Source organism: Chlorocebus sabaeus, chromosome 7, assembly GCF_047675955.1.
Source record: "Chlorocebus sabaeus isolate Y175 chromosome 7, mChlSab1.0.hap1, whole genome shotgun sequence".
Lineage (NCBI taxonomy): Eukaryota > Metazoa > Chordata > Mammalia > Primates > Cercopithecidae > Chlorocebus > Chlorocebus sabaeus.
Genome location: NC_132910.1, coordinates 38,292,993 through 38,319,943, shown reverse-complemented (window position 1 = coordinate 38,319,943; position 26,951 = coordinate 38,292,993). Strand labels below are relative to the sequence as shown.

The window sequence follows — 26,951 nt, the reverse complement described above, 5'->3', positions numbered from 1 at the left end:
AACTTGAGAGACTTACTCACTATCATGAGAACAGCATGGGAAACACCCACCCCCTTGATTCAGTGACCTTCCAGCAGGTTCCTCCCATGACACATGGGAATTATGGGAGCTATAATTCAAGATGAGATTTGGGTGTGGGGGAACACAGCCAAACCATATCACCACCTCTGTCACCCCTGAGAAGTGCTCAGAAAGTGTTAGCTGTCTCCCTCCTCCCTTCCTCCTCAGCCTGACCACACCTCTGCATCATTCAAGCTGGGAACACCTTGCCTTCCAGAGACCTTTCCCATTCCTCAGTGTCCATTCTCTGCAGGGCTGTGTGTAAATACGCCCTGTGCTGACCCCTTATACGCAACCTCCAGGGAGGTTAGATGGCCAGAGCTGCTTTCAGGGTTTGTTTGCCAAAGGCAGTTTATTCTTTTTTCAAATAGTTAGAATTTACTTCACATTTGAATCCAACTTGTGTTTTTATACAGTCAGCATGTCCTGAGCATTCTGTCATGGAAAAGAATTTGCTCATCCAAGAATAAACAATGCTTAGCTAGTATCCCTCTTGAGACAGGTAGAGGCGTTTATGAAGTGTGCCTTGTTACTAGCCTGTGCCCCACAAATAAACTTTCTGCTGTGAGAAAGGGTGTGGCACCTGCTTTTTTGGAGGTTTAGTTTCACAGAACCATACAGTCCTTGTCTGGTTTTGCCAGCAGTGCCTGCTTAGAACGCACAGAGGGGCCCTGGACACTGTGGTCAGAGGCTGTCCTCAGACCCCATCTCCATTGCAGACCGAGCTCTTTACCACATCCCCTTGCAGGATTCCAAGATGTCCCTAGGAGGCCCAGGAGTATGTATCTCCAAGTAGACTCTTATCTCCAAAAGCAAGTGACAGCTCCCTTGAATTATTTTGGGTGAAGGAATTGGTTTTCACATGTTTCATGAGGCATAATTAGGTGCCTAATACCATATTACTCTTGCAGGTGTTTAATTATTGACTTTAGACACAGATTCTAATAGAAATAGAAGAAAAACTGTGACAAATTCTGAAGTTTTCCTGAAATTATTCATAGTCCCTCCTGACATTTCCTCCACCGGCTGTTTTTTTTTCTTGCTCTAATATTTCCAACAGACATGCTTTGCTAATGGTACGAGGTGTGGCTTTGTTGTTTTTTCCGGAGTTAGCCTTTCTGTCTATGCATCCTGGCTCTTTGAAATCCCAGCTGAATTTGGAGAAATTGTTTCTTGGCATCCACCCTGCTTTCCTGGGACACAATGTGATGCTGATGACATAGCCCGGTCACTCCACTTGACAACAAGTTTGTTTGTCTCATCTCAAAAACATATTCAGTGGTGAGTAAGAACAGAAGTGGAAAGCCTTACTTACCGCAGTTTATTATGTGTTTCATGCCCGTGATAATTACTTTTATAATGCCACTTGTGAAAAAATTGATCAGATTAGGATGAATCACCTTGCTGGCCAACAGTTATTGGAATGATTCTCCACGTGTGACTTCGTTGCACTATTACAAAATGTGGCAGGATAGACCTGCCCAGCCATTGTTGCCGGTGTTCATTTGTAATGCTGCCTTAAGGAGATGAGGACATGAGAGCCAATTGTTCCAGCAGCTCAGCCTGCCCTGCCAACAGTTCAGAGGAGGAGCTGCCAGTGGGACTGGAGGTGCATGGAAACTTGGAGCTCGTTTTCACAGTGGTGTCCACTGTGATGATGGGGCTGCTTATGTTCTCTCTGGGATGCTCCGTGGAGATCCGGAAGCTGTGGTCGCACATCAGGAGACCCTGGGGCATTGCTGTGGGACTGCTCTGCCAGTTTGGGCTCATGCCTTTCACAGCTTATCTCCTGGCCATCAGCTTTTCTCTGAAGCCAGTCCAAGCTATTGCTGTTCTCATCATGGGCTGCTGCCCGGGGGGCACCATCTCTAACATTTTCACCTTCTGGGTTGATGGAGATATGGATCTCAGGTAAGTAACCCCGGGGAAGCTTAGTAGTCTGCCTCTTATCCTGCCTGGGGGGAATAACTGACACTCTCTGTTAAAGACTCTTCCTATCTTTTGGTAGAGATTTTACTGGGTAATGTTACAAATATCACAGAGACTTGTTCAGCCATGGGTGGGCTTTACTTTCAGTGCTCAAAATTTACTTTGCTGGTCATCATTTGATTTATTGGCTGTTCTGAGCAGTGGGATATGTTTCCTATGTGATAGTGGAGGCCGGTCTCCACCTCACCCAGTGGCCCTTCCTAAGCTTGAGCTCTTTAGCAACTGGCCTCTTTAGCAACTCCCAGGACTTAAGCCAAGAATCCCAAGAAGCTAATGATTGTGGTTTGGTAGCAGCCATCGTGGCTGTGGTGGCATAGTCAGAATGAGACTCCCGTAGCTCCAGTCAGTGATGCCTGAGCACCTACTTTAGGAAAGAAGCACTTTAGAGGACCGGATAAAGGAGCTTTAGGGGCACCTGGTGGCCATATCCAGCTTTAAGTGCTGGGATGGCCTGTTGATTTGACTTCAGGAGCAATACAAAGGCTCTCAGGACTAAAACAGTTCTTTCTTGTTACTTTGCAGATGGTTAATATCATCACTAGATTCACATTCTTTCCCTTTAAGCCAGTGACCTTATTCCCAATTACGGTGTAGATAAATACCTCTGGGAGACATTAAGCCTTGTCCTTTATTTACACTTTAATGAGGATGAATTAGTCACACGCTTTTCTGGATTACATGTTTTGATGGGGGAAAAAAGAGCATTTGAGGAAGGAGTAGAGGAATCAGCACTGGAAAAAGAACTAGAAACAATGGTCTCTGGAGACTCTTTGCTTACTTGTGAACATGCCGTTTCACCTCCTGCCCTGGGGAAGAACTGCTTATAAATTTAAGTCTTTGTTTCATGTGTATGCCATTTAGTTGAGATTTACTCTACCGTGAATGGATGAATAAGAGGTAATGACTGAGCTGGGAGTTGACATCAGTGAGAGTCAGCTGCAGGTATGGGTTTCCAGTTTCCCGCATGTGCTGAATGTTTAGCGTATGGTACATATTTTACCTATAAATTTTAATGGGCTCATACCATGCAGAATAGGAACTAACTTTCACATGGCAGTGTTATTGTTTACCCACTTATGAGAGATTTGAAAAAAAAAAATAACTTGATGAATTTTGTGTTTTACCTTAATGGTAAAAGCCATTAGTATTCATTGCTAATTCAAATTCAATAAAGTTGACTGTTTAACTGGGAAATGATAGATATTCTTTGCATGAAGTTCATAAATCAGAGATAAATTCCAGGACCTAAAAGTTTCTGGAAGGAAATAGGAAACTAATATCTATTAAGTAGTCTATAGGCATGGGATAGATGCTTTCATGCTTATTTTCTTCTTGGGGCTCATAATAACCTTGTAAATGGCCTTTTATTATTCTGAATTTTACAGCTGAGAAAATTGTGATTCCAGCTAGTTAAGTAGCTTGCCAAATGCTACAAACCAGTATGGCAGAACTCAGATTTGAATTCACATCTGTTTTACATCAGTCTGCAGTTTAGGTACATTTCCCCCATGACATTTAGCAACACAACTAGATCTTCTGTTTTGAGTAGCAGCATAAATCTTCTCAAACACTTGTGTTCTGGGAAGGAGAACATTTATTACCTTAATCTCTTATTAGTCAATGTTATCATAAAAACACCAATGTATAGGAAATCTATAAAAGATAACGCTAATTTTACTTTCTTTTGCCAACTCTATCTTTAATTCACCTTTAACTTTGTTCAAATTATTTAACCTATCTAAGCCTTATCTCATCATTGGCAAAATGGGGTTAAATTTACCTGTTTCTCACAAGACTGTATATATATGTACACACACTCACACACACACATATAGATAATAGTTTGGGGTGGAGTTTCGCTCTTGTTGCCCAGGCTGGAGTGCAATGGTGCGATCTTGGCTCACTGCGACCTCCACCTCCTGGGTTCAAGCGATTCTCCTGCCTCAGCCTCCTGAGTAGCTGGGAATACAGGTACCCGCCACCATGCCTGGCTAATTTTTGTATTTTTAGTAGAGATGGGGTTTCACCATGTTGACCAGGCTATTCTCAAACTGCTCACCTCAGGTGATCCTCTCGTCTTGGCCTCCCAAAGTGTTGGGATTACAGGCGTGAGCCACGGCACCTGGCTGACACAAGACTATATGTTATGGAGGAAATATATACTTGTGTGTGTGTGTGTTTGTGTGTGTGTATTCAGGGTGCCAGGCACATAGTAGCTGTGCAATAAATATTATCTATGTTTCCTCTTTTCTTTCTAAATTTTGATTTTGAATCTTACCAACAAAACTCAAAAAAAAAAAAGCAAAAACTAAATATTAGATTTTTGGAAGCTTATAGGTACAAAAGTAATAAAATCAGTTTTCAGGAGAAACCCAAATAGGAGAAAATCCAGTCCAGCGTGAAACAATATCCAAGTGATTACATTACTTCATAATTGATTACCAACAAAAATCAGTTTTAAGCAAAACTCAGTGGATCATCATTGATAGGAGTTTTATCTGCTTTTAATGCTGGATAAAATCCAAGAGCGTTTAGCACAACATCTTCATTTGACACATGAAGAAGTAGAGACTTAGCTCCCTGCGGATGACCCTGAGCATGTTTCTCATGCCTTCACTCCAGCTTCACGCAGTGCACTTGCACTTCTGCACGTGTTCACCCCACACAGGCATTTCAGAATCCATTGGTTTGAACCGGTTTGTGTGTTCTGCAAATGAGATGACTGATGACACCCATCCTCTTGCAGTTGCCTGGGCTTGTCATCTTAGCCTTGCCCTGTGACTACCCTCATTCTCACCATGGCCACTCAATCCACTGCCAAGCCCTGTAGCCCCTCCTCTTGCTGTGTTGCTCACAGTTCTTGCTTCCTGTCGGTCTCCACTAAAACTTCCTCAGGTCAGGCCCTCACAATTTCTTTCTTGACTAATCGTATTTTCACAGCAATGAAAATGCTGTTCTCTGCACCTTTAATCTCTCCATTATGGCTTTGCAGTAAGTGGATAAGGCAGGCTCTGATACCAGATTGCCTATATTCAAATCCTGACCTTGGGCCTCTTCTCTGTAACTGGAAATCACAACATTACTCGCATGGTACTGTGAGGAGAAAACAAACATGTTATACATACAAAGTCTTCTCAACACCTACTAAATTGGTAGAAACTACTAAGCCGGTCTACTTTATTTCTTTTGTTCCACTAGCCACCTTAAGAACAATGGTTTTTAGTCAACATGGGCTGCTTATAGTTCTCTGAACATATCCCACACTCTTCCAGCTTTCTTTTGCCCATGTTGTTCCCACAGTCTGCAATGCCAACTGACCTTATTCTGTCTCCTCCAGTCATGATGTTGTCCTTCCTTATAACTATTCTAGAAAGCAGTTGGCTGACATGTATGAAAAGCCTTAAAAATTATCCTGCCTCTGAGCCGAGTTTGGCTGTTCATGGCTGGGTTCTTTTACATACTTCGGAGTTGGTTAAATGTAAACTTGTCTCGGGTGGTGATATGGTTTGGCTCTGTGTCCCCACCCCATTCCTATTTGTCGAGGGAGGGGCCTGTAATCCCCGAATGTCAAGGGAGGGAGGTGATCGGATCATGGGCATGGTTCCCCCATGGTGTTCTCATGATAGTGAGTGATGGTTTTATAAGTGTTTGGAAGTTCCTCCTTTGTTCTTCTTCTCTCTCCTGCTGCCTTGTGAAGAAGGTCCTTGCTTCCCCTTCACCTTCTGCCATGTTTGTAAGTTTCCTGAGGCCTCCCCAGCCATGTGGAACTGTGAGTCAATCAAATCCCTTTCCTTTATAAATTACCCTGTCTTGGGTATTTCTTTACAGCAGTGTGAAAATGGACTAATGCAGGTGGCTTCAACCTGGACAACTGGGCTCTCTTACTACATGATCTCTCATTTTCTAGTAGATGAGCCTAGACCTAATCATATGGCAGCAGCAGGGTTCTCAGAAAGGCAAAGCAGAAAAGGTCTTTTGAAGTGTTGGCTTTAAACCAGATCCTCATCCTTCCACCACATTCCATTGGCCAATGCAGATTGCAAGGCCAGTCTAGCTTCATGGATTAGGAAAGTAGATTTTGCCTCTTGATGTGCTGAGCTTCCAAGTCACATTACAGCAGACTCAGATAAGGGAGGGGTGAAGAATAGGTGGTATTTTTTCCCCAATATATCCTGCTAGAGATGGACAGAATTCTCACCTTTGAGGGTAGGACATGAAAATTAAGATCTGGCAGTACGGTGTAGTAGTTGAGTGCTCTGGAAACAGCAAGCAGACCTGTCACTTACTGACTGGATCCTCTCGGCAGATTATGCACATTCTCTATGCTTTACTTTCCTCATTTCTAAAATGAGAAGCGTTCCTACCTCATGAGCTGTTGAGAGGATTGAATGAGTTAATATATCTAAAGTGTTTAGAATCTCACCTGGCATAAAATGTGATATGAACTATTATTATTATATAAGGCAGGCAAAAGAACATCGTGTCCTGGGGTCTGTGTTTTAATCTCTGCTCTAGGAGCTGTATGCCTAACCCTAACCCTATATGAAATGATATATCTTAATATATATATGTCATTTTAATCTACTCATCCATCAATGGACAATTGAATTGTTTCCACTTTTGGCAATTGTAAATATTGCTGTTGAGTCTCAGCTTTCATTTCCCTTGAGTGTATGCTTAGGAGTGGATCTGAGGTTAAATATTAAGTGTTTTGTGACTATAGGGAAAGCAAAGCAAAATATGATGTCCAAATGTCCCCCTTCCCCTACCCTGGTTTCTCCTGAAACTACTGCCCAGAGATGTTTCTCCTGTCTGTCCCCATAATTCGAATTATGTAACTCTTCCTTATAATCTGTTGGAAAGCATTGCAATAGCTGGGCTACTTGTCTGCCTCACCTACTATGTCTGTAACTCCTGGAAGGCTTGTTCATCTTTGCATGTGCAGTGCCAGCCTGGTAGTGGTAGGCACTCGGTAAACATGAGTGAATGAGTGAATGACAGTTTCTGATTGCCTGTGTGTATTACAAAAACTACCCCTTGAAAGAGGTCCAGGCCAGGCATGGTGGCTCACACCTGTAATCCCAGCATTTTGGGAGGCCGAGGTGGGCAGATCACTTGAGGTCAGGAGCTTGAGTCCAGCCTGGACAACATGGCGAAACCCAATCTCTACTAAAAATACAAAATTAGCCAGGTGTGGTGACGCGTGCCTATAAATCCCAGCTACTCAGGAGACTGAGGCAGGAGAAACGCTTGGACCCAGGAGGCAGAGGTTGCTGTGAGCTGAGATCACACTACTGCACTCCAGCCTGGGCAAGTGACAGACTGAGACAAAAAAAAAAAAAAAAAAAAAAAAAAAAGAAAGAAAAGAAAAGAAAAGAAAAGAAAGGTGTCCATTTATTGATGCAACTTACGATCAGGACATCTCTCACTTTCTTTTCTTTTTTTTGTTTTTGTTTTTGAGACAGGGTCTTACTCTGTCATCAGGCTGGAGTGCAGTGGTACAATCATGGCTCACTGAAGTCTTGGTCTTCTGGGGTCAAGTGATCCTCTCACCTCAGCCTCCTGAGCAGTGCAGCTGGGACTACAGGCATGCACCATCATGCCCAGTTAATTTTTATTTTTTATTATAGAGATGAGGTCTCACTATGTTGCCCAGGCCAGTCTTGAACTCCTGGGCTCAAATGATCCTCCCACCTAGGGCTTCCAAAGTGCTGGGATTACAAGTGTGGGCCACTACGCCTGGCCTCCCACTATCTTTATTTGAGAACTTTTGATATATACAAGAGGCCCATTCTTCCCTAAGGATGTATTAATGTCCTCAGCTGCAGATAAAGGATTCTGACCACTGGTGGTGGTGGAGCCTGTGGAGCTCAGTGGCCAACTTTGACCTTTGAACTTTAAAGAAGTTATTGGTCCTTCAGTAGAGAACCTGGAAATAGAACTTCAAATTGTTCAGCTCTATCTGACATGTCTTGGGGAAAACTGAAGGTCCTCTGCATTTAAGGCTTTGGAGACAGAACTGAGACTGAATCCATGAGACTTCATGCAACCTTCCATGTCTCTATGTACTATAGTTTCCTTATCTATACAATGAAAATAATACCCACACATAGAGTTATAGTGTAAATGAAAAGAGAAAATATATAGAAAAGCTTGAGGTGTAACACCCAGCACATAGTGCTCAATAAATACTCGTCATTATTGGAAGGCAGCAAACAAGGATAACATTTGTATCTATTCTAGGGTCACATCTGCTGGTATGATCTTATAGCTCACGCCACATCCATCTGGTTAGCTGGAGAATTTTTTATTTATTTCAGTCGGAAAGCAAGTGTGTACTTTTTGGTTTTTTTTGCGATGGAGTCTCGCTTTGACGCCCAGGCTGGAGTGCAGTGGCGAGATCTCGTCTCACTGCAAACTCCGCCTCCCAGGTTCATGCTATTCTCCTGCCTCAGCCTCCTGAGTAGCTGGGACTACAGGCGCCCGCCAATACGCCAGGCTAATTTTTTGTATTTTTTTTTTTTTTAGTAGAGATGGGGTTTCACCGTGTTAGCCAGGATGGTCTTGATCTCCTGACCTCTTGATCCGCCTGCCTCGGCCTCCCAGAGTGTTGGGTTTACAGGTGTCAGCCACCGTGCCTGGCCACAAGTGTATACTTTCATAGTTTCATAGTTTGAGAGTCAGAGTTCCTGATTTTATGGGATTTTTGAAATTAAAACAATGTATAAATAACTTAATCTCCAATTGCAAAATGTTAATGACACTGCGTTTTAATGTAATGTGTATATATGTAATTTCCCTGCTTTAAGGGAGGGTTCAAGACTTACCTGTTTGTCTAGACTTGCTGAATCTGTCTCATTATTTTCTGTAATAGTTTGGAGATGATGATGCTATTCTTCTTAATGCAAGTGGGATCTTGTTATACTGAAGTTACATTTTGCCAAAAATTTTCCTATACATGAAAAGTCAAGAGATCTACTTAGCCACATCCTCTGTTTATGCTACGTTGGAATTTCATGGCTAAAAATACAAGGCGTGACTTTCCACTGTGCTCACAGGCCTTCACTGTGTACTTTTCCAGCCTTGCTGGTTTTGTAACAGTTGGCAGAGCACCAGGATCACCTCTTGCCATCCTTGACCAATATCATGATCACCATGGGCTTGAAAATTGAATAAAGATGGAAGCAATCACGTAGGTAATCAAGGATATAGAATCAGTCTGATATAAATCTCAGTTTGCTTCCCGTAATCATGAATATTACCTTTCTGCTGTTTGAGCCAAAGACATTCAGTAGAGAAATGTTGTGTTAATTCTCCAGAAGTTCAAGAGAAAAGTGATGTAATATGGAATTCCATTCAGGACTTGGTAATATGGACAGTCAAGGAATGTAGCACTATCGTAGACTAAAAATTGGGAAAAAACTTTCCAAACATCCTCTTCGTGGATACAGAGGTCTGAGAACTGTGGCAAACTGCTGTTTTTCTTTTAAATTGCTCACCAATCAGGAAGAAGTCTTTGCTTAAAGTAAGCGTTCTTAACAGGATAAAGTAATTTCGGGTTTCATATGGAATAAAATATATGCAAGAACTGCTAAGACAAGTTTGAAAAGGAAAATTTGTGTGGAGGTATTTGCCCTACCATATATGAAAACACACTCTAATTAGTCTAGTATTTGTTCAGGGAAAAATAAAGTTATTTATCGATGAGCTAGAATAGAATTTCCAGAAAATAATTTGTATACACATGGCCATTTAATATATGATGAAGGTGACACTTCAGTATAGTGGAAAATGGTTTATTTTAGTAAATTATATTGACACATTTGCATCTCAATGTATTAATAGAAAAAATAGATTAGTCTTATACCTGTTACCATGTAAAATATAAATTTTAAGTGAATTGAAAATATAAGTATAAAAGTAAAAAGTAGAAGGCAATATTTGAATGCCCTCAGATCAGGGTGTAGGTCTTTAAGATAAGAAACTCAGAAGCCTTTAAAAAGCAGCTTTGACTATATAAATGTTAATTATAGTAAGTCATAAGCAAAGTCAAAGATATATACCATGCTTGGGAAAAATACTTGTATTGTTCATGATAATATGAACCCTAATTTTAAAAGAACTCCTACAAGTTGAGAAGAAGACTGACAAGCAAAATTGTTTAGAGAGGAGGACACAGAAGCAGCCACTTGACATGAAAGAAAGCACAACCTGATAGAATCCAGAGTGGAGGCCGGGTGTGGTGGCTCACGCCTGTAATCCCAGCACTTTGGGAGGCTGAGGTGGGTGGATCAACTGAGGTCCGGAGTTCGAGACCAGCCTGGCCAACATGGTAAAACCCTGTCTTTACTAAAAATTAAAAAAAAAAAAAAATTAGGTGTGGTGGTGGGTGCCTGTAATTCCACCTACTCGGGAGGCTGGGGCAGAGAGAACTGCTTGAACCTGGGAGGTGGAGGTTGCAGTGAGTCAAGATCACGCCACTGCATTCCATCCAGCCTGAGTGACAGAGTGAGACTCCATCTCAAAAAAAAAACAAAAAACAAAAAACAAAAGACTGTAACAAGAGTGAGATCAATTTTTCAATGCTGGCATGATAATTAGAAGGGACTGATCACATCCAGAGTAGGCAAGATTGTGAAATTTAGCAATTTTTTTGGAAAGTAATCTGGAAATATGTATTAAAACGAAAAACACAGACTTTTACATAGCAATTCTGCCTTGGGGAATTCACGGAAAGAAAAGAATCATTTCAAGTGAAATATATATGAGAGTGTTTATTATAACGTTATTTATCATGGCAAAAAACTAAAAGCAACTGACCTATTGTTAATGAAGTGATTGAAGGAATTATGGCATATTTAGATTATGGCATACTTCGCAGTCTTTAAAAGAATAAGTTTAAATGTACTGATCTGAGAGGATGTCTGTGATAAATGAAGTGGGGAAAAAAGCAACCAAGCTGCCGAGTGAGGTATATTATAAGGTTCCTTTTTTTGTTTTTAGAGACAGGGCCTCCTTCTCTCCCTAAGGCTGGAGTGTTGTGGTGTGATCATAGCTCACTGCAGCCTCAAAGTCCTGAGCTCAAGCCATCCTCCTGCCTCAACCTCCCAAGTAGCTGGGACTACAGGTGTGTACCACTACATTCAGCTAATGTTTGCACTTTTTGTTGTTGTTGTTGTTTTTGTAGAGACCAGGGTTTCTCTGTGTTGCTCAGGTTGCTCTTAAACTCCCGATCTCAAGCAATCCTACCAATTCAGCCTCCCAAATTGCTGGAATTACAGGCGTGAAGCACTGCCCCTGGTCTGGTTCCTTTAAAAAGAAAAATAATGAAAGAAAAAAAGTCCTATTGATTTAACAAACAATCATGAAATAAATGGACTGCTTAAAAGAAAAATAAAAGAGCAGAAGGATGTATACACATAATTGTGAGTTATCTAAGTCTGGATTTCTGAAAGGAGCACCAATCAGCTAAATATTTGCTTCTTAAAAGTTTACTTGCTTTTTTCCTGGAAGACCATATATATATATATATATATATATATATTTTTTTTTTTTTTTGTAAGACAGAGTCTCGCTCTGTCACCCAGGCTGGAGTTCGGTGGCATGATCTCGGCTCACTGCAACTTCCATCTCCCAGGCTCAAGCAATTCTCCTGCCTCAGCCTTCCGAGTAGCTGGAATTACAGGCGTGTGCTGCCACGCCTGGCTAATTTTTGTATTTTTAGTAGAGACGGGGTTTCACCATGTTGGCCAAGCTGGTCTCAAACTCCTGATCTCAGGTAATCCGCACGCCTTGGCCTCCCAAAGTGCTGGGATTACAGGCATGAGCCACCATGCCCTGCCAGAAGAGCATAATTTTATAGAAAGTCTCTTTTTCTGGATTGCTGTGGGGCTGTTTACCATATGAACTAAGTATAAACAGGTCATTTCAGTAAGATTTTTTACCAATGTTCACCTGCAGATACATGACATATGAGAGGGACAGAGAGAATATTTCCATAGCACCAGTGTGCTGACACTGGGTCATTCTTTGATTCATACATTTATTCAGTAAGTATTTAACGAACTCTTCCAATGTGCTGCAGTATGAGACTATGCCAGCTCCTAGAGATGGAGAGGAAAATAGGACCTGGCTCTTGTGCTGCTCACTCTGGCACAGATGGACAGGTACATAAGCACTTGTGTAGGGTACAGCGTGTGTATAATTCATGAGCCAATGTCAATAAAACTGTGTCCGGAGGGCCATGGATTCAGAATCCTAGAAGGAGGATCGCTAATTTTCCTAGATATTGCCAGACACCCTCCGTGGTGTACCATTTTTACCAGCAATGAGTGAGAGCGCAGAGGGAATCTTTTTAGTATCATTGAAGTAAAATAGATGCTGCTTTGTCAAGAGTATAAACATTCTCCTGGCAGAAAATGTTGAAGTAGTCATAGACGTATTGTTTTGTAGGCAGGGTAATTGGATGGAAGCAATGGTGATATAGGTTAGGAGGAAGAGTGACGGATGACTTGTAGACCCAATAAAGTGCTGAAGGAGCCTCACTGTCTCTGCAGAAGACCTTGACATATGAAGGGCCTCCTCCCTCTCCTTTGTAGAACAGGAGGGCAGTCTGCTTCTCCGTCAGTCATTTGTGTCTTATACACAGAATGAGCACAGTGTCTATAAACAGTACGTATGTGCTTAAACAGATTGTGTAATTTTTTCCAGCAAATTGAAAGATAAAATATCTGACTGGTCTGATGGGTATCTTCTTTCCATTTATTTTCTTTCCCCTAATTTTACTAATGCATTCTTTCACTGGTTCTATCACTCAGGTAAGTACAAAATACAGCCTTAGCGTGGGGATTGGGAGTGAGATTGAGATGGAAAGAATAGATTTGGGATGGAAGGCACCAAAAAGTGAGGTAAGGTTGAATGGTACTGAATCTAGTTCTTCAGTTCTCATCCTCTCTGATTTTTATTGGCATTTTGCCTTCATTTGGGAGCTCTCTTTTCTTAGCTGTCATGAAATATAACCTCCCAGCTCTCCACTGACTTTTTAAAAAAATTTTATTTTTAATTGACAAGTTAAATTATATATATTTATGGTGTACAACATGATGTTTTGCTTACTTGCTTCTCAAATCTCAGTTTTCCTTCCTCCCTCCCCTCCCCTCCCCTCCCCTCCCTTCCCTCCCTCCCTCCCTCCCTCCTTTCTTTCTTTCCCTTCCTTCCTTCCTTCCTTCCTTCCTTCCTTCCTTCCTTCCTTCCTTCCTTCCTTCCTTCCTTCCTTCCTTCCTTCCTTCCTTTCTTTCCCTCCCTCCCTCCCTCCCTCCCTTCCTTCCTTCCTTCCTTTCCTCCTTCCTTCCTTCCTTCCTTCCCTCCCTCCCTCCCTCCCTCCCTCCCTCCCTCCCTCCCTCCTTTCTTTCTTTCTTTCTTTCTTTCTTTCTTTCTTTCTTTCTTTCTTTCTTTCTTTCTTTCTTTCTTTCTTTCTTTCTATCTTTCTTTCTTTCTATCTTTCTTTCTTCTCTCTCTTTCTTTTCTTTCATCTTTCTTCTTTTTTTTTAGACAGAGTTTCACTCTGTTGCCCAGGCTGGAGTGCAGTGGCATGATCTTGGCTCACTGCAACCTCCGCCTCCTGGGTTCAAGTGATTATCCTGCCTCAGCCTCCCAAGTAGCTGGGATTACAGGTGCCTGACACCACCCCCAGCTAATTTTTGTATTGTTTGTAGAGACGGAGTTTCACCATGTTGGCCAGGCTGGTTTCAAACTCCCGACCTCAGGTGATCTGCCTACCTTGGCCTCCCAAAGTGCTGGGATTCCAGGCGTGAACCACTACACTTGGCCCAAACCCAGTTTCTAATCATAGGATCACATGATATCAGAATTGGAACAGAATTCTTAATTCAGTCTAGCATCTCACATCAGTTCCTTTTCTCTGTGGTTCTGTACCCTCCCTTGCCCTAACCAACTTGCTCTGTCTGCAGGTCAGCGACTGTGGGGGCCACTGCTCTATCCAATGGGGAGCTTATGGCATGTGGTGTTTGGGTGACTTCTTCCTGACAGATATTTATTAACACTTCACACTGGGCAGGCGTTTAGTCAGCTTTGTGGCATTCCAACTTGCTGATATCGTTTGGGTGTTTGTCCTCTCCACATCTCATGTTGAAATGTGATTCCAGTATTGGAGGTGGGGCCTGGTGGGAGGCGACTGGATCATGGGGTGGATCTCTCATAAATGGTTAATGCCATCTCTTTGGTGATAAGTGAGTTCTTGCTTAGTTAGTTCACATGAGATCTGATTGTTTAAAAGCCTGGGACCTCCCCTTTCTCACTCTCTTGCGCCCCCTCTGGCCACCTGAGATGCCTGCTCCCGCTTCCCCTTTGCCTTCTGCCATGATTGTGAACTTCCTGAGGTCCTCACCAGGAGCAGATGCTGGAACCCTGCTTGTACCACCTGCAGATCTTTGACCATCCTTTATAAATTACCCAACCTCAGGTATTTCTTTATGGCCATGCAAACAGCCTAATACACTTCCAATCCCCTTGGTACCAAAACTAGATATCACAAGAAAAGAAAACTGCAGATCAATATTTCTTATGAATATACATGCCCAAATTTTCTTTTTTTTTTTTTTTTTTTTGAGACAGAGTCTTGCTCTGTCGCCCAAGCTGGAGTGCAGTGGCCAGATCTCAGCTCACTGCAAGTTCCGCCTCCTGGGTTTACACCATTCTCCTGCCTCAGGCTCCCGAGTAGCTGGGACTACAGGCGCCCGCCACCTCGCCCGGCTAGTTTTTTGTATTTTTTAGTAGAGACGGGGTTTCACCGGGTTAGCCAGGATGGTCTCGATCTCCTGACCTCGTGATCCGCCCGTCTCAGCCTCCCAAAGTGCTGGGATTACAGGCTTGAGCCACTGTGCCCGGCCTCATGCCCAAATTTTCAATAAAAAATACTATCACATTAAATCTAGGATTATACACCAAGACCAAATGTGATTTGTTTCAAAATGCAGGGTTGATTCAATATACAGAAAAATCAATGTGATACACTATGTTAATAAAATAAGGACATAAAAAGAATGAAGCTCTGATATATGTTAAAACATGGATAAACCTTGTCTTATCCCATTTGTGTTGCCATGAAGAATACCTGAGGGTAGGTAATTTCTAAAGAAAATAGGTTTATTTGGCTGGTGGGTCTGTAGGCTGTACATAAGAAGTATAGTGCCAACATCTGCGTCTGGTGAGGGCCTCATGAAGACCCCACCCATGGTGGAAGGGGAAGAGGAGCAGGCATCACATGGTAAGAGAGGGGAAGGAGGTGTCAGACTCTTTTTAACAACTAGACCTCATAAGAACTGAGTGAGAACTCAGTGAATCCCACGAGAATGGCACCAACCTGTTCACGAGGGATGTGTCCCTGTGACCCAAACATTTCCCACTTGCGCTCACCTCCAACGTTGGGAATCACATTTCACCATGAGAGTTGGAGAGGACAGTCAAACTGTTATCAAACCTTGAAAATGTTATGCTAAGGGAAAGAAGCTAGACACAGAAAAAAGGCTACATGTATGATTCTTTTCATCTAAGATGTCCAGAACAGGTAATCCTGTAAAGATGGAAAGTAGATTGGTGCTGGTTAAGGGCCGGGGGAAGCAGGGACTGGGGAATGATTGCTAATGGGGATGGGGTTTCTTTCTGAGATAATGAAAGTATCCTGGAAATGGTGCTATTAATGCATAATTTTGTGACTATACTAAAAACTGCTGAATTGTATAATTTAAAATGATGAATTTTATGGCTTGTGGATTATACTTCAATAAAAAAGAACTAGATAAGAGAAAAATTCTATAGTGCCTATAGCAGAATGTTTAAGGCAAGTAGGTAGTAAAATAAATATGAGGTAATTGATGGATGACAAGAACTGCTGGAAATCTCTTTGTAGACCACAGATATAGCCATCGTTTGTTAAATAATAGGAGAGAAATGAGCTCCAAGGAGCTTAGTCCATGTAATCGCTAGGAAATTGTGTCCCAGGAGTTGTTTCTGGTAAAGACTAAATACTTCATGTCCATTGCTCCCTCCTAAGCATTGTATTAATTTCAATTTCAGCATCAGTATGACAACCTGCTCCACCGTGGCCGCCCTGGGAATGATGCCACTCTGCATTTATCTCTACGCCTGGTCCTGGAGTCTTCAGCAGAATCTCACCATTCCTTATCAGAACATAGGTCTGTATGGGCCTGGGAAATGGAGGACTAACAGTAATGGTGATGACACTAATAATAGCTGCTCTTAATTACATAACTCTTTATGCAGGGATTTTTTTTTTTTTTTAGTACCTAATTTAATTCCTTAAAGAACCCTACAGTGTAGATTCTGTTACCAGTTCAATCTCCTAAACCTTTAGGCTTCAAGAAGTTTAGTAACTTGATCAAAATTATGCAGCTGGTGAGTACAGAACTGGAGTTCTAACCTGGGAATATGACTACAAAGTGCAAACTTTCACCCCTACAAGAGTGCATTTTTGAAAAAAAAAGAAAGCCAGATAATTTACTTTGAAAAAGCAAAAATCAAACCCTTATATAACTAGACTATAAAGCAATTGGACTCTTTATGCTCCAAGGTTTAACTGGATCTAGTGGCACTAATTAGACCTTCCTGTGACCGCCCTTCACATTGCCTGCGAACCTTGACTTTTTCTTGGAGGTTGAATGTAAATAATTCTTACTGATTATGAAAACTCATCTACATGTCACAGTCACACCCATATCTCTTTCATTATCTCCTCTTCTGAATACTATTTGTCATTAAAGTCTGCCGTTTTCCTAAAGATCTCTGTGTGTTTACCAAGCTTGGAAGAGAAATGTAGTGAAATGATCTGCCTTTTCTAGTATGGCCAGTTTTTGGAGAAGTGATAGGTACTATTTTTTTTTTTTTTTTTTTTTTTTTTTTTTGAGAAAGAGTTTTGCTCTGTCACTCAGGCTGGAGTGCAGTGGTGTGATCTCGGCTCACTGCAACTTCTGACTTCTCCTGCCTCAGCCTCCCAAGTAGCTGGGACTACAGGTTCACGCCACCACACCCGGCTAATTTTTTTTTGTATTTAGTAGAGACTGGGTTTCACCGTGTTGCCCAGGATGGTCTCAAACTCTTGAGCTCAGGCAATCCGCCCACCTTGGCCTCCCAAAGTGCTAGGATTACTGACATTATGATTCTTAAGACTGTCAGTGTCAATCTGGTGTATCAGGTAAACACCTTGAGGGCTTACAACCCATGACCCATAGTTCAAAACCATGAATGAAACCACTTCCTCACAACAGCGGGAGCCTACTGAATCTGTAAAACTTGAGGGAAACCTTAATTTAGAAACCATGATTTTATGTGCAACTTTTTTTCTGATCAGTAAGTTATTTAATATATTTTGCTTTGATAATATGTTCTGAAAGGCACTCACAAACAAGACACAAAATGTTATGAGGAGCTTATATAACTTTGGAGCCAATATTGTAGGCATTCGTCCAGATTTGGAAAGTGGCATGGGAAAATGTCAGTTTAAAGCTGTTATCTAAATGAAATGGAAGTTGTTGAGAAGTGCTGTGCAGTCAGGGTGACAGGGAAAACACTGATGGATTTTTCTTCTCTTTAGGAATTACCCTTGTGTGCCTGACTATCCCCGTGGCCTTCGGTGTCTATGTGAATTACAGATGGCCAAAACAATCCAAAATCATTCTCAAGGTGAGCAACTCCCTGGCCACTGTTGGCACATCCTCAGACTCAGGGGCCTGAAAGACAGAAGCGAGCAGTGGCCGGGACAAGTGAGCTCGGCGAGTACAGCCTCACACCCAGAAATTCTCCTTACACGTCCTGCGGTTTTGGATCCAGTGATTGTATTTCCTCCACCCTGTAAGCCTTGCTCTGCCACTCCCATAGGCCTGTACCCCGAGGCTTATGACGCCCTGGAAAACAAGCAACTATTGATTTAGTGTCAGAAAAGCTAAAGCTGTGTGTGGACAGAAGAGCCCAGGCCCATGCATGCACAAGGCTTCACACAGGTGCTCTTGAGGCAGAAGCTGTTTAAGTGAGCATGGAAGGGCGCCCATTAGGAATATGGCTGGTTTATTGGAAGAGTAGGCGGAGGGGCTGTCTTGCAGAAGCATTCCTGGGGGCACCGCCAAAGCTGTCGTTTGTACACATGAGCAAGGGCTGCTGACTACATGAATAAGACTGTTTAAATGAAATCATCCAGAGAGCACTGAGGAGTCTAGCTATGGAATGATGGTGACTAGAACTTTCTACCTCCTCTTGTCTTTGCAGTCTTGCCCTTTGTCTGCTGGAGAAACAAGCAAATGTCTTTGTTAAACGGTTTTAAAAATAATTCAAGAGGCCAGGTGCAGCAGCTTACATCTGTAATCCCAGAACTTTGGGAGGCTGAGGTGGGAGGATTGCTTGAGGCCAGGAGGCTGAGGCTTCAGTGAGCCATGATCGTGCCATTGAACTCGAGCCTGGATCACAGAGTGAGACCCCATCTCTAATAACAAAACAAAACAAAAAAACAAAACGTGAAGAGGAGGCATTCTTAACAATGATGTGAGTCTCCTAGGGGTGCTTTCCATTTTTTTTCTGATTATGTATCACTTTAGCAGGTAGAAGGTTATAATATGTGTGGCTTTCATGAAAATTTAAAAAATGTTTTGGTTATATTTTACATTTATAAAGAAAGAAACATTTGGGGTTACTTGGAGTTTCAGGTAGTAAATCTCAGTTAGTTTTGTTTTGTGGTTTATCGTTTGGCTCTACCTCACAGAACATCGCCACTCCCTATGCCTGTGCCAATGAACCCTGTTTTTCCAGTTAGGCACAAGGCCAAACAACTCCCACCATTCCTTCAGTGCGATGGAGAAGGAGAGGAGAGGGCTTGCCAAGCAGACAAATCAGCTGGGCACAGAGAGCTGGAAGATGGCCTTGTATAGTACATTTGTAATGCACGTGGATGACTTTAACATCAATGGTGCACACTTGATTTTCACTCTCTTTTTTTAGCTGAACTCATGGAATACAGTCCCATTTTTTCTACATTTATTTTTAAAAATTAATTAAGTTTTTGGGACAGGGTCTCGCTCTGTCACTCAGGCTGGAGTGCAATGACACAATCATAGCTCACTGCAACCTTGATCTCCTAGGCTCAAATGATGCTCCCATCTCAAGCTCTGAGGTAGCTAGCACTACAGGCATGCACCATCCTGCCCTACTAATAAAAATAAATTTTTTTTAGAGATGGGGTCTTGCTATGTTGCCCAGCTGGTTTGCAACTCCTGGCCTCAAGGAATCCTCCTGCCTTGGCCTCCCAGTGTTGGGATCACAGGCATGAGCCACTGTGCCTGGCCCCTTTTCCACGTTTATTATTGTTATTTCAGTAGGAGAAAATTTCCAGTGTGGTAGTTATGATTTTGTTTCAAAACAAGAGGAGGGAAATGATCATGGAAACTTCTTGCTTTTCTTTCTTTTTTTTTTTTTTTTTTGAGACGGAGTCTCGGTGTGTCACCCAGGCTGGAGTGCGGTGGCCGGATCTCAGCTCACTGCAAGCTTTGCCTCCTGGGTTTACGCCATTCTTCTGCCTCAGCCTCCCGAGTAGCTGGGACTACAGGCGCCCGCCACCTCGCTCAGCTAGTTTTTTCTATTTTTTAGTAGAGATGGGGTTTCACCGTGTTAGCCAGGATGGTCTCGATCTCTTGACCTCGTGATCTGCCTGTCTTGGCCTCCCAAAGTGCTGGGATCACAGGCTTGAGCCACTGCGCCCGGCCCACTTCTTGCTTTTCAAATACTCTATCTTTGATTATTTTTCTTAAAAGGGCATTTAACAGCAACAACAAAAATCATGATTTTGGAGTTTCCAGCTCCTTTATCAATCCATCAGTGTCAGTGGAGAAACCAGATACAATTTTTTTACATGTCAGTTTTATTTGCTGTAAAGAGCAGATTGAAAACTCTTTTCTTTTGGGTATTTCATAGGATTTATGGCAAAACATTTAATAATATGCATAAATATTCTACAGCACCTTAGTAAAAAAAACCTAGGCTAATGTTATCATTATTTTAGTATATCTTCATTCTCTGTTCTTAGTTCTATTTTAATTTTAAATCTGACACATTTTCTGAACAAACTTAAGTGTTCCTCATTTGCTCTTGGTGGATTTTAAACTTTGAAATCTTTGGTAGAGAGAGGAAGAGGGGATGTTACATTCAGAGGCTTTCTTTCATTTTTCTTTCTTTTCTTTTTTTTTTTTTAAATGGAGTCTTGCTCTGTCACCCAGGCTGGAGTGCAGTGGCGCAATCTTGGCCCACTGCAACCTTTACCTCCCGGGTTCAAGTAAGTCTCCCGCCTCAGCCTCCTGAATAGCTGGGATTACAGGCATGTGCCACCATACCTGGGTGATTTTTGTATTTTTTTTTTAGCAGAGATAGAATTTTGCCATGTTGGCCGGGATGTCTTAAACTTCTGACCTCAGATGATCTGCCCACCTCGGCCTCCCGAAGTTCTGGGATTACAGACATGAACCACCATGCCTGGCCAAGAGGCTTTCTTATGTCTTAGCATCTTTTTCTTAGGCAGGGGTCTAGTCTGTCTCTGTATTTAAACAGTAAAAATGACCCCCAGAACACATTTATGGTATATTGGGTATATGGTGTATTTGTTTGTTGTCTTCTCTAGTTTCCTATGACCACCCTCCTTCACATCTTGAATCATTTCAAATCAAGGTTGACACTGTAACTAGGTACACAGTTTACTGTCTACATGATATGAACAGGAGCTTGCCAAGATCCTGATTTTCCCAAAATACCCTAGGCCATCCTTCCTTCCTATTTTATCTAAAACTCAAAGTATTCAATTTGTTTTTGTTATTGTTGGCTTTTTGTTTCTGTTCTTGTTAAACAACAAAAGTAAGAAATAGTATCCATTTGGGAGAGGATAGAGGTCTCCATCACTATTTCTCATGTGATCATGAGTATTAGCTCAGATTGTCCAATGAAGAATGGGTAGATTTTATTTGGTGGGGAGAAGGACAGGGACCAAAGCAGCAGGCAGCTGCTGGTGGTTGAAGGGGCGGTGGAAGGGGAGGCAGATGGTCAGGCAGGGCAGACGAGGTCACAAGCAGAGGGTCACAGAGGTATGTGCAGGGATGTTGGAAGCTCATTGTCAGATCCCATTCATTTTGCACTTTTGTTCTACCCACAATAAAACTCTACTCCCAATCCTTTTGGCAAAATCTTCTACTTGAAGGGAAAAGTAGATATGCTAAAACAAGACTTAGATTTGTGTCAAATTCCACCCATTTCTAGCATAGGCAAGTTACTTGACCGGTTCGGAACTCAGATTTCTCCTCTACAAAGTGAAATTGGATTCAGTCATCTCTAAGTCCCTACTTTGTTCTAAAATTTCTAGATCCCAAGCATTTTACAACCTCGATGGACTTTGTATCATAGAGCAAAAAACCCTGAGTTTATATGCACTTATTTTATTGTTTGCTTCAGATTGGGGCCATTGTTGGTGGGGTCCTCCTTCTGGTGGTCGCAGTTGCTGGTGTGGTCCTGGCGAAAGGATCTTGGAATTCAGACATCACCCTTCTGATCATCAGTTTCATCTTCCCTTTGATTGGCCATGTCACGGGTTTTCTGCTGGCACTTTTTACCCACCAGTCTTGGCAAAGGTATAGTTGAACTATCCATAAACTTTTTTTTGAGGAAGGTAAAGTTAACACACTGCCACTGGTAGGCTTTGCTGCCTGTGTGCGGAGACATGAAGAGTTTTGACTTACACAGTGGAACGGAGCAGGATAACTTATGGCAATTCATGGAAAATATTGTGGTAATTCTTTATGTAAATTAAAGCAAAGGCCAAATTGACAAGAAGAGATAAATTTAAGTTAAAAAAGAATAGAAAATGACATGTATTTAATTCCCACTTTGTAGAAAAAAGCAAAAAGAGTTCTATGCATCAAAAATTACTGGAAGAAATGTACCATATGGTAACAATGTTTAATTTTGAGTAGGGAGAGTCAGGATAATTTTAGTTCTTTAGTATTTCCTTGGTATGTTTTTGAAGCTTTTCAATAAGTATGGACTACTTTTAAAAGCAGAAAAAATTTCTTAAAGAAAAGTAAATTATGCAGTTGAATTCCAAAGGTGAAAGATGGGAATTTTTAATTGGCTTTATGCTACTTCCAGTCCACTTGGGGAACATTTAGGGTTGTACTAAGTGATCGGTGAAGCTTTACCCCATCTATCTCATTTACTTCTTACTACAAGCTTGAGAAGTAGATCCTATCACTACCCTCATTCTACTGATGAGCAGATCCTTCAGAGAAATTAAGTGACTTGACCAAGTTCACAGAGCTAGAAAATGGTGGAGTTAGGATTTAGACCTGGGTTTTTTTTTTTTTTTTTTTTTTTCCCCCAAATTTAACAATTAGGAACACAGTCTGTTGCGTCGTTGAAATGCAATTGGCTCTGGACAGAAAGTACTCCTATGGCAAGATGTAGTCCACAGTCTCATGTTTTTCATACCCGATAGCCTGACAAAGGACAGGACTGAGATTTGGCTCATGAATGTTGCAGGTGTGGGTTCCAGCTTTGTAGCTTAATCATACTGAGTTTTTGACAAAAGTCTGAAAGAAGTGAGGGTGGTTTGAGGCAAGTGTAGCAAGCAATAGAGTAAGTAGAAATAAAGTGTGAACACAGAGCTTGCCCTGTACCACTGACAGCAATTTCACCCCCTCATCACACACCCTTGTTACTTCCCCATTCCAGTCCAACTTAAACACAGATGCTTGTTTGTTTTCTGAAACACCTCTTTTATCTCCTCACTTCCACGTATAAACCCCTGCAGACTCCCTTTATAAATTGGAGACATGAAACTGCTTAACTCAGCCCTCAATGTCCTGCCCAGGTCTTCCCTCTCTTCCCTCCTTTGTCTTTTTCAAATGAGGTTTATTTCATTTTATGCAACCAGAAAACCAATAAAATATAGAAAAGTAGAAAGCAAAAAGAAAAATTATTACCAAACTCTTTCACCAAAGACAACCATTTTAGGTATTTGGTCTTTATTTAGGGTTTTTTGTTTATTTATTTATTTATTGAGACCTTTGTTGCCCAGGCTGGAGTGCAACCTCTGCCTCCTGGGTTCAAGCGATTCTCATGCCTCAGCCTCCCAAGTAGCTAGGATTACAGAAGCGTGTGCCACCATGCCTGGCTAATTTTTGTATTTTTGGTAGAGACAGGATTTCACCATGTTGGCCAGGCTGGTCTCAAACTCCTGACTTCAGGTGATCCACCCACCTCGGTCTCCCAAAGTGCTGAGATTACAGGTGTGAGCCACTGCGCCTGGCCATGTTTATTTGTTTTTAAGTGTTGTTTAGTTTATGTTGTTTCATATGTCTTTATATATATATGTTTTTCTTTTTGTAGAGACAGGGTCTTACTCTGTTGCCCAGGGTGGTCTTGAATTCCTGGCTCAAGTGATCTTCCCACTTCTGCCTCTCAGTGCTGGGATTACAGGCATGAGCCACCATGCCCTGCATACTATCTCTAACTCAACCTTCCCTTCTCATCTCCTCCAATCCTCTCCTCTGTGCAGACTGGCTTACAGTAGATGCAATGCCTGCTGAATAGGCCACACTCACACCTGTCCCTGGCACTTTAATTTTTATAATATTTCCCCCTCATCAAAAGCTGCTTCTATTTTTTTCCGTCCTTTAATCCCACTCCTCTGTGAAGCCTTCTCTCACCCCTTCTGCCATTTTCTGAATTTCTACATCTGCGTGGCCTTTGGCCATACTTTGTCTTGTGTTGCTGCTGAGCCTTTCCTGTGTGTTTATTTTGTCTTTTCACTCAGATGCCTAGAGCAGGGTTTGCAAAGCCCCGCTCCACCATACCTCTCAGAAGACCACCTGCAGAGTAGGAATTCAGCAAATAACTATGGAATGAGTACACATTTTCCGTGGCCTGAGGTCATAGCTTCTAATTGTTATGGTGCATATGAGAAAATGTGAGAATAGTTCTTATTGCTAGTGCATTACTCTTGAAACTTTTTCTCTTTGCTAGGTGCAGGACGATTTCCTTAGAAACTGGAGCTCAGAATATTCAGATGTGCATCACCATGCTCCAGTTATCTTTCACTGCTGAGCACTTGGTCCAGATGTTGAGTTTCCCACTGGCCTATGGACTCTTCCAGCTGATAGATGGCTTTCTTATTGTTGCAGGTGGGTGAACTCCCATTGGGTAGGAAATAACTGACAGAAAATTGTTCACCCAACTTATTGACCTTTTTTTTCAATCCAAACTTGCCTGTGCTGCCCCTGTGATGCATTTTTTTTTTTTTGGATGGAGTCTCGCTCTGTCCCCCAGGCTGGAGTGCAGCACGTGGCGCAATCTCTGTTCACTGCAGGCTCCGCCTCCCGGGTTCACGCCATTCTCCTGCCTCAGCCTCCCGAGTAGCTGGGACTACACTGTGATACACTTTTTGAAAGCCTGACATTTCTGGGGACGATAAGGTGCATAGACAGGATAGTTTGGCACAAGTGGGAGTTTCACAGAAAAATATATAAAATATCTGAAAATGAGCTTATAAACAAATATACTTCACAAAAGTGAATCCACGGCCGGGCGTGGTGGCTCACGCCTGTAATCCCAGCACTTTGGGAGGCCTAGGCGGGTGGATCACAAGGTCAGGAGATTGAGACCATCCTGGCTAACACCTGGTGAAACCCCGTCTCTACTAAAAATGCAAAAAAATTAGCCGGGCGTGGTGGTGGTCACCTGTAGTCCCAGCTACTCGGGAGGCTGAGTCAGGAGAATGGTGTGAACCAGGAGATGGAACTTGCAGTGAGCCAAGATCGCGCCACTGCACTCCAGCCTGGGCGACAGAGCGAGACTCCCTCTCAAAAAAAAAAAAAAAAAGAAAAAAGTGAATCCACTATCAGAACTTAGACTTCGTAACTTGTTACAACAAGATCTCCGTGAGCAATCATTGAGCTCCAAAGTGACATTTGCTGCTCTTAAGCGTTGGTTTGTTAGGTCTTATTAAAAGCCTTGAGGTCTCCCAAATGCCAAGTTATTTCACTGTTTCTGTGACTAAGACTTGTGCTGAATGGCTGTGAAATATTTTTCAAATATGAAATATTACACATATACAAATATTGAAATATATATGTGTATGCACATATGAGTCCAGCCAAATATACATTACTTTGGAGTTATTATGTGTGTTCACAGAGGATAAATTTAAAAAATATATATAATGCAAGAACAGAAAACCAAATACCTCACTTATAAGTGGGAGCTAAACATTGAGTGCTCATGGACATAAAGATGGCAGTAATAGACACTGGGGACTACTAGAAGAGGGAGGGAGGGGGCAGAGGTTGAAAAACGAACTGTTGGGTACGGTGCTCACTACCTAGGTAATAAGATTATTTGTTTCCCAAACCTCAGCATCACCACATATACCCAGGAAGCAAACATGCACATGGACCCCCTGAATCTAAAAGTGGAGAAAGAAAAATACATATATTAATATGTTCACCTACATATATATATTTTAATCTTGGGCCATGGTACATTTTCACTATTGTTAGGGAATTAGGTCTGAGTAAGACGCAGTGATTACCGATATAACTGATTATGTACTGATTGCTGATTGTTATTATATACTGATTACAGAAATAACAATCAATATAACAATATAAGGAATACCTGGGGCTTAATTTCCCCAATAGATAAGATAAATCATATTAGAGTCAAACTCTTGGTCTCAGACCCATGTTTTCATTCCTTCTCTTGGAGAGACTGAGGGAAGCATCATTTCTAGCTCATTCCCAGCTCCTGCCCAGAGCCCAGGAGTGTCCTACTCCTAGTAAGCACTTGCAGGATTTGCCAGCTGACTGACTAAGTGAATGAGTGAATGAATGAATATATGAGTTTGTGAGCTGTCAGCAACCTGATGAATGAGCCTCAATCACAAATGGTTCACTCCAGACAAAAGAGTCATTCTGATACACCGAATCCTTCTGTTCCATAACTTTCTCTCTTCCCCCTTCTTTTTCCTGGGTGTTTATACATACATGATGCCACCCAGACACCTGAAGGATTGACAAGTGTACAGTGTCACCAAATTAGACTCTTTGTTAAAGTGATTGTTAATACTTGTATGTTTTAACACTTAGCATATCAGACATACAAGAGGAGATTGAAGAACAAACACAGAAAAAAGAACTCAGGTTGTACAGAAGTCTGCCACACGAGGAAATTGACTTCTTCCAAAGAGACCAATGCCTTCTTGGAGGTGAATGAAGAAGGTGCCGTCACTCCTGGGCCACCAGGGCCAATGGATTGCCACAGGGCTCTCGAGCCAGTTGACCACATCACTTCATGTGAATAGCAGGGACTTGCTGGTTGGACTGGCACCCTCTTTTTCAGTGGCCAGTAAAGACAGTGTGCAGCTGACACATGAATCTTGTTGGTAGGGCCAGTGTGAATATTTAAGTGTTCAATGTTAGAATATTTATATGTATATTTTCTTTTCTTTTTTTTTTTTTTTTGAGACAGAGTCTCGCTCTGTCACCCTGGCTGGAGTGCAGTGGCGAGATCTTGGCTCACTGCAAGCTCCGCCTCCCAGGTTCCCGCCATTCTCCTGCCTCAGCCTCCTGAGTAGCTGGGACTACAGGCGCCTGCCACCTCGCCCGGCTAGTTTTTTTTTTTTTTTTTTTTTTTGTATTTTTAGTAGAGATGGGGTTTCACTGTGGTCTCAATCTCCTGACCTTGTGATCCGCCCGCCTTGGCCTCCCAAAGTGCTGGGATTACAGGCGTGAGCCACCGCGCCCGGCCAGAATATTTATATTTTCATGTGGATTGTGAATTGTGATAGG

At 42.1% G+C, this 26,951-nt stretch overlaps 1 protein-coding gene across 1 annotated transcript; it reads left to right on the top strand.

Annotated features, from left to right (window-relative positions):
* The first annotated feature begins 1,145 nt into the window (after positions 1–1,145).
* SLC10A6 (solute carrier family 10 member 6) lies at positions 1,146–26,545 on the top strand. Its single transcript, XM_007999172.3, has 6 exons — positions 1,146–1,971; positions 16,144–16,262; positions 17,678–17,766; positions 21,562–21,737; positions 24,130–24,287; positions 26,250–26,545. The coding sequence occupies exons 1-6, from the start codon at positions 1,595–1,597 to the stop codon at positions 26,462–26,464; spliced, it is 1,134 nt and encodes a 377-aa protein (XP_007997363.3). The 5' UTR covers positions 1,146–1,594; the 3' UTR covers positions 26,465–26,545.
* The last annotated feature ends 406 nt before the right edge of the window (positions 26,546–26,951 follow it).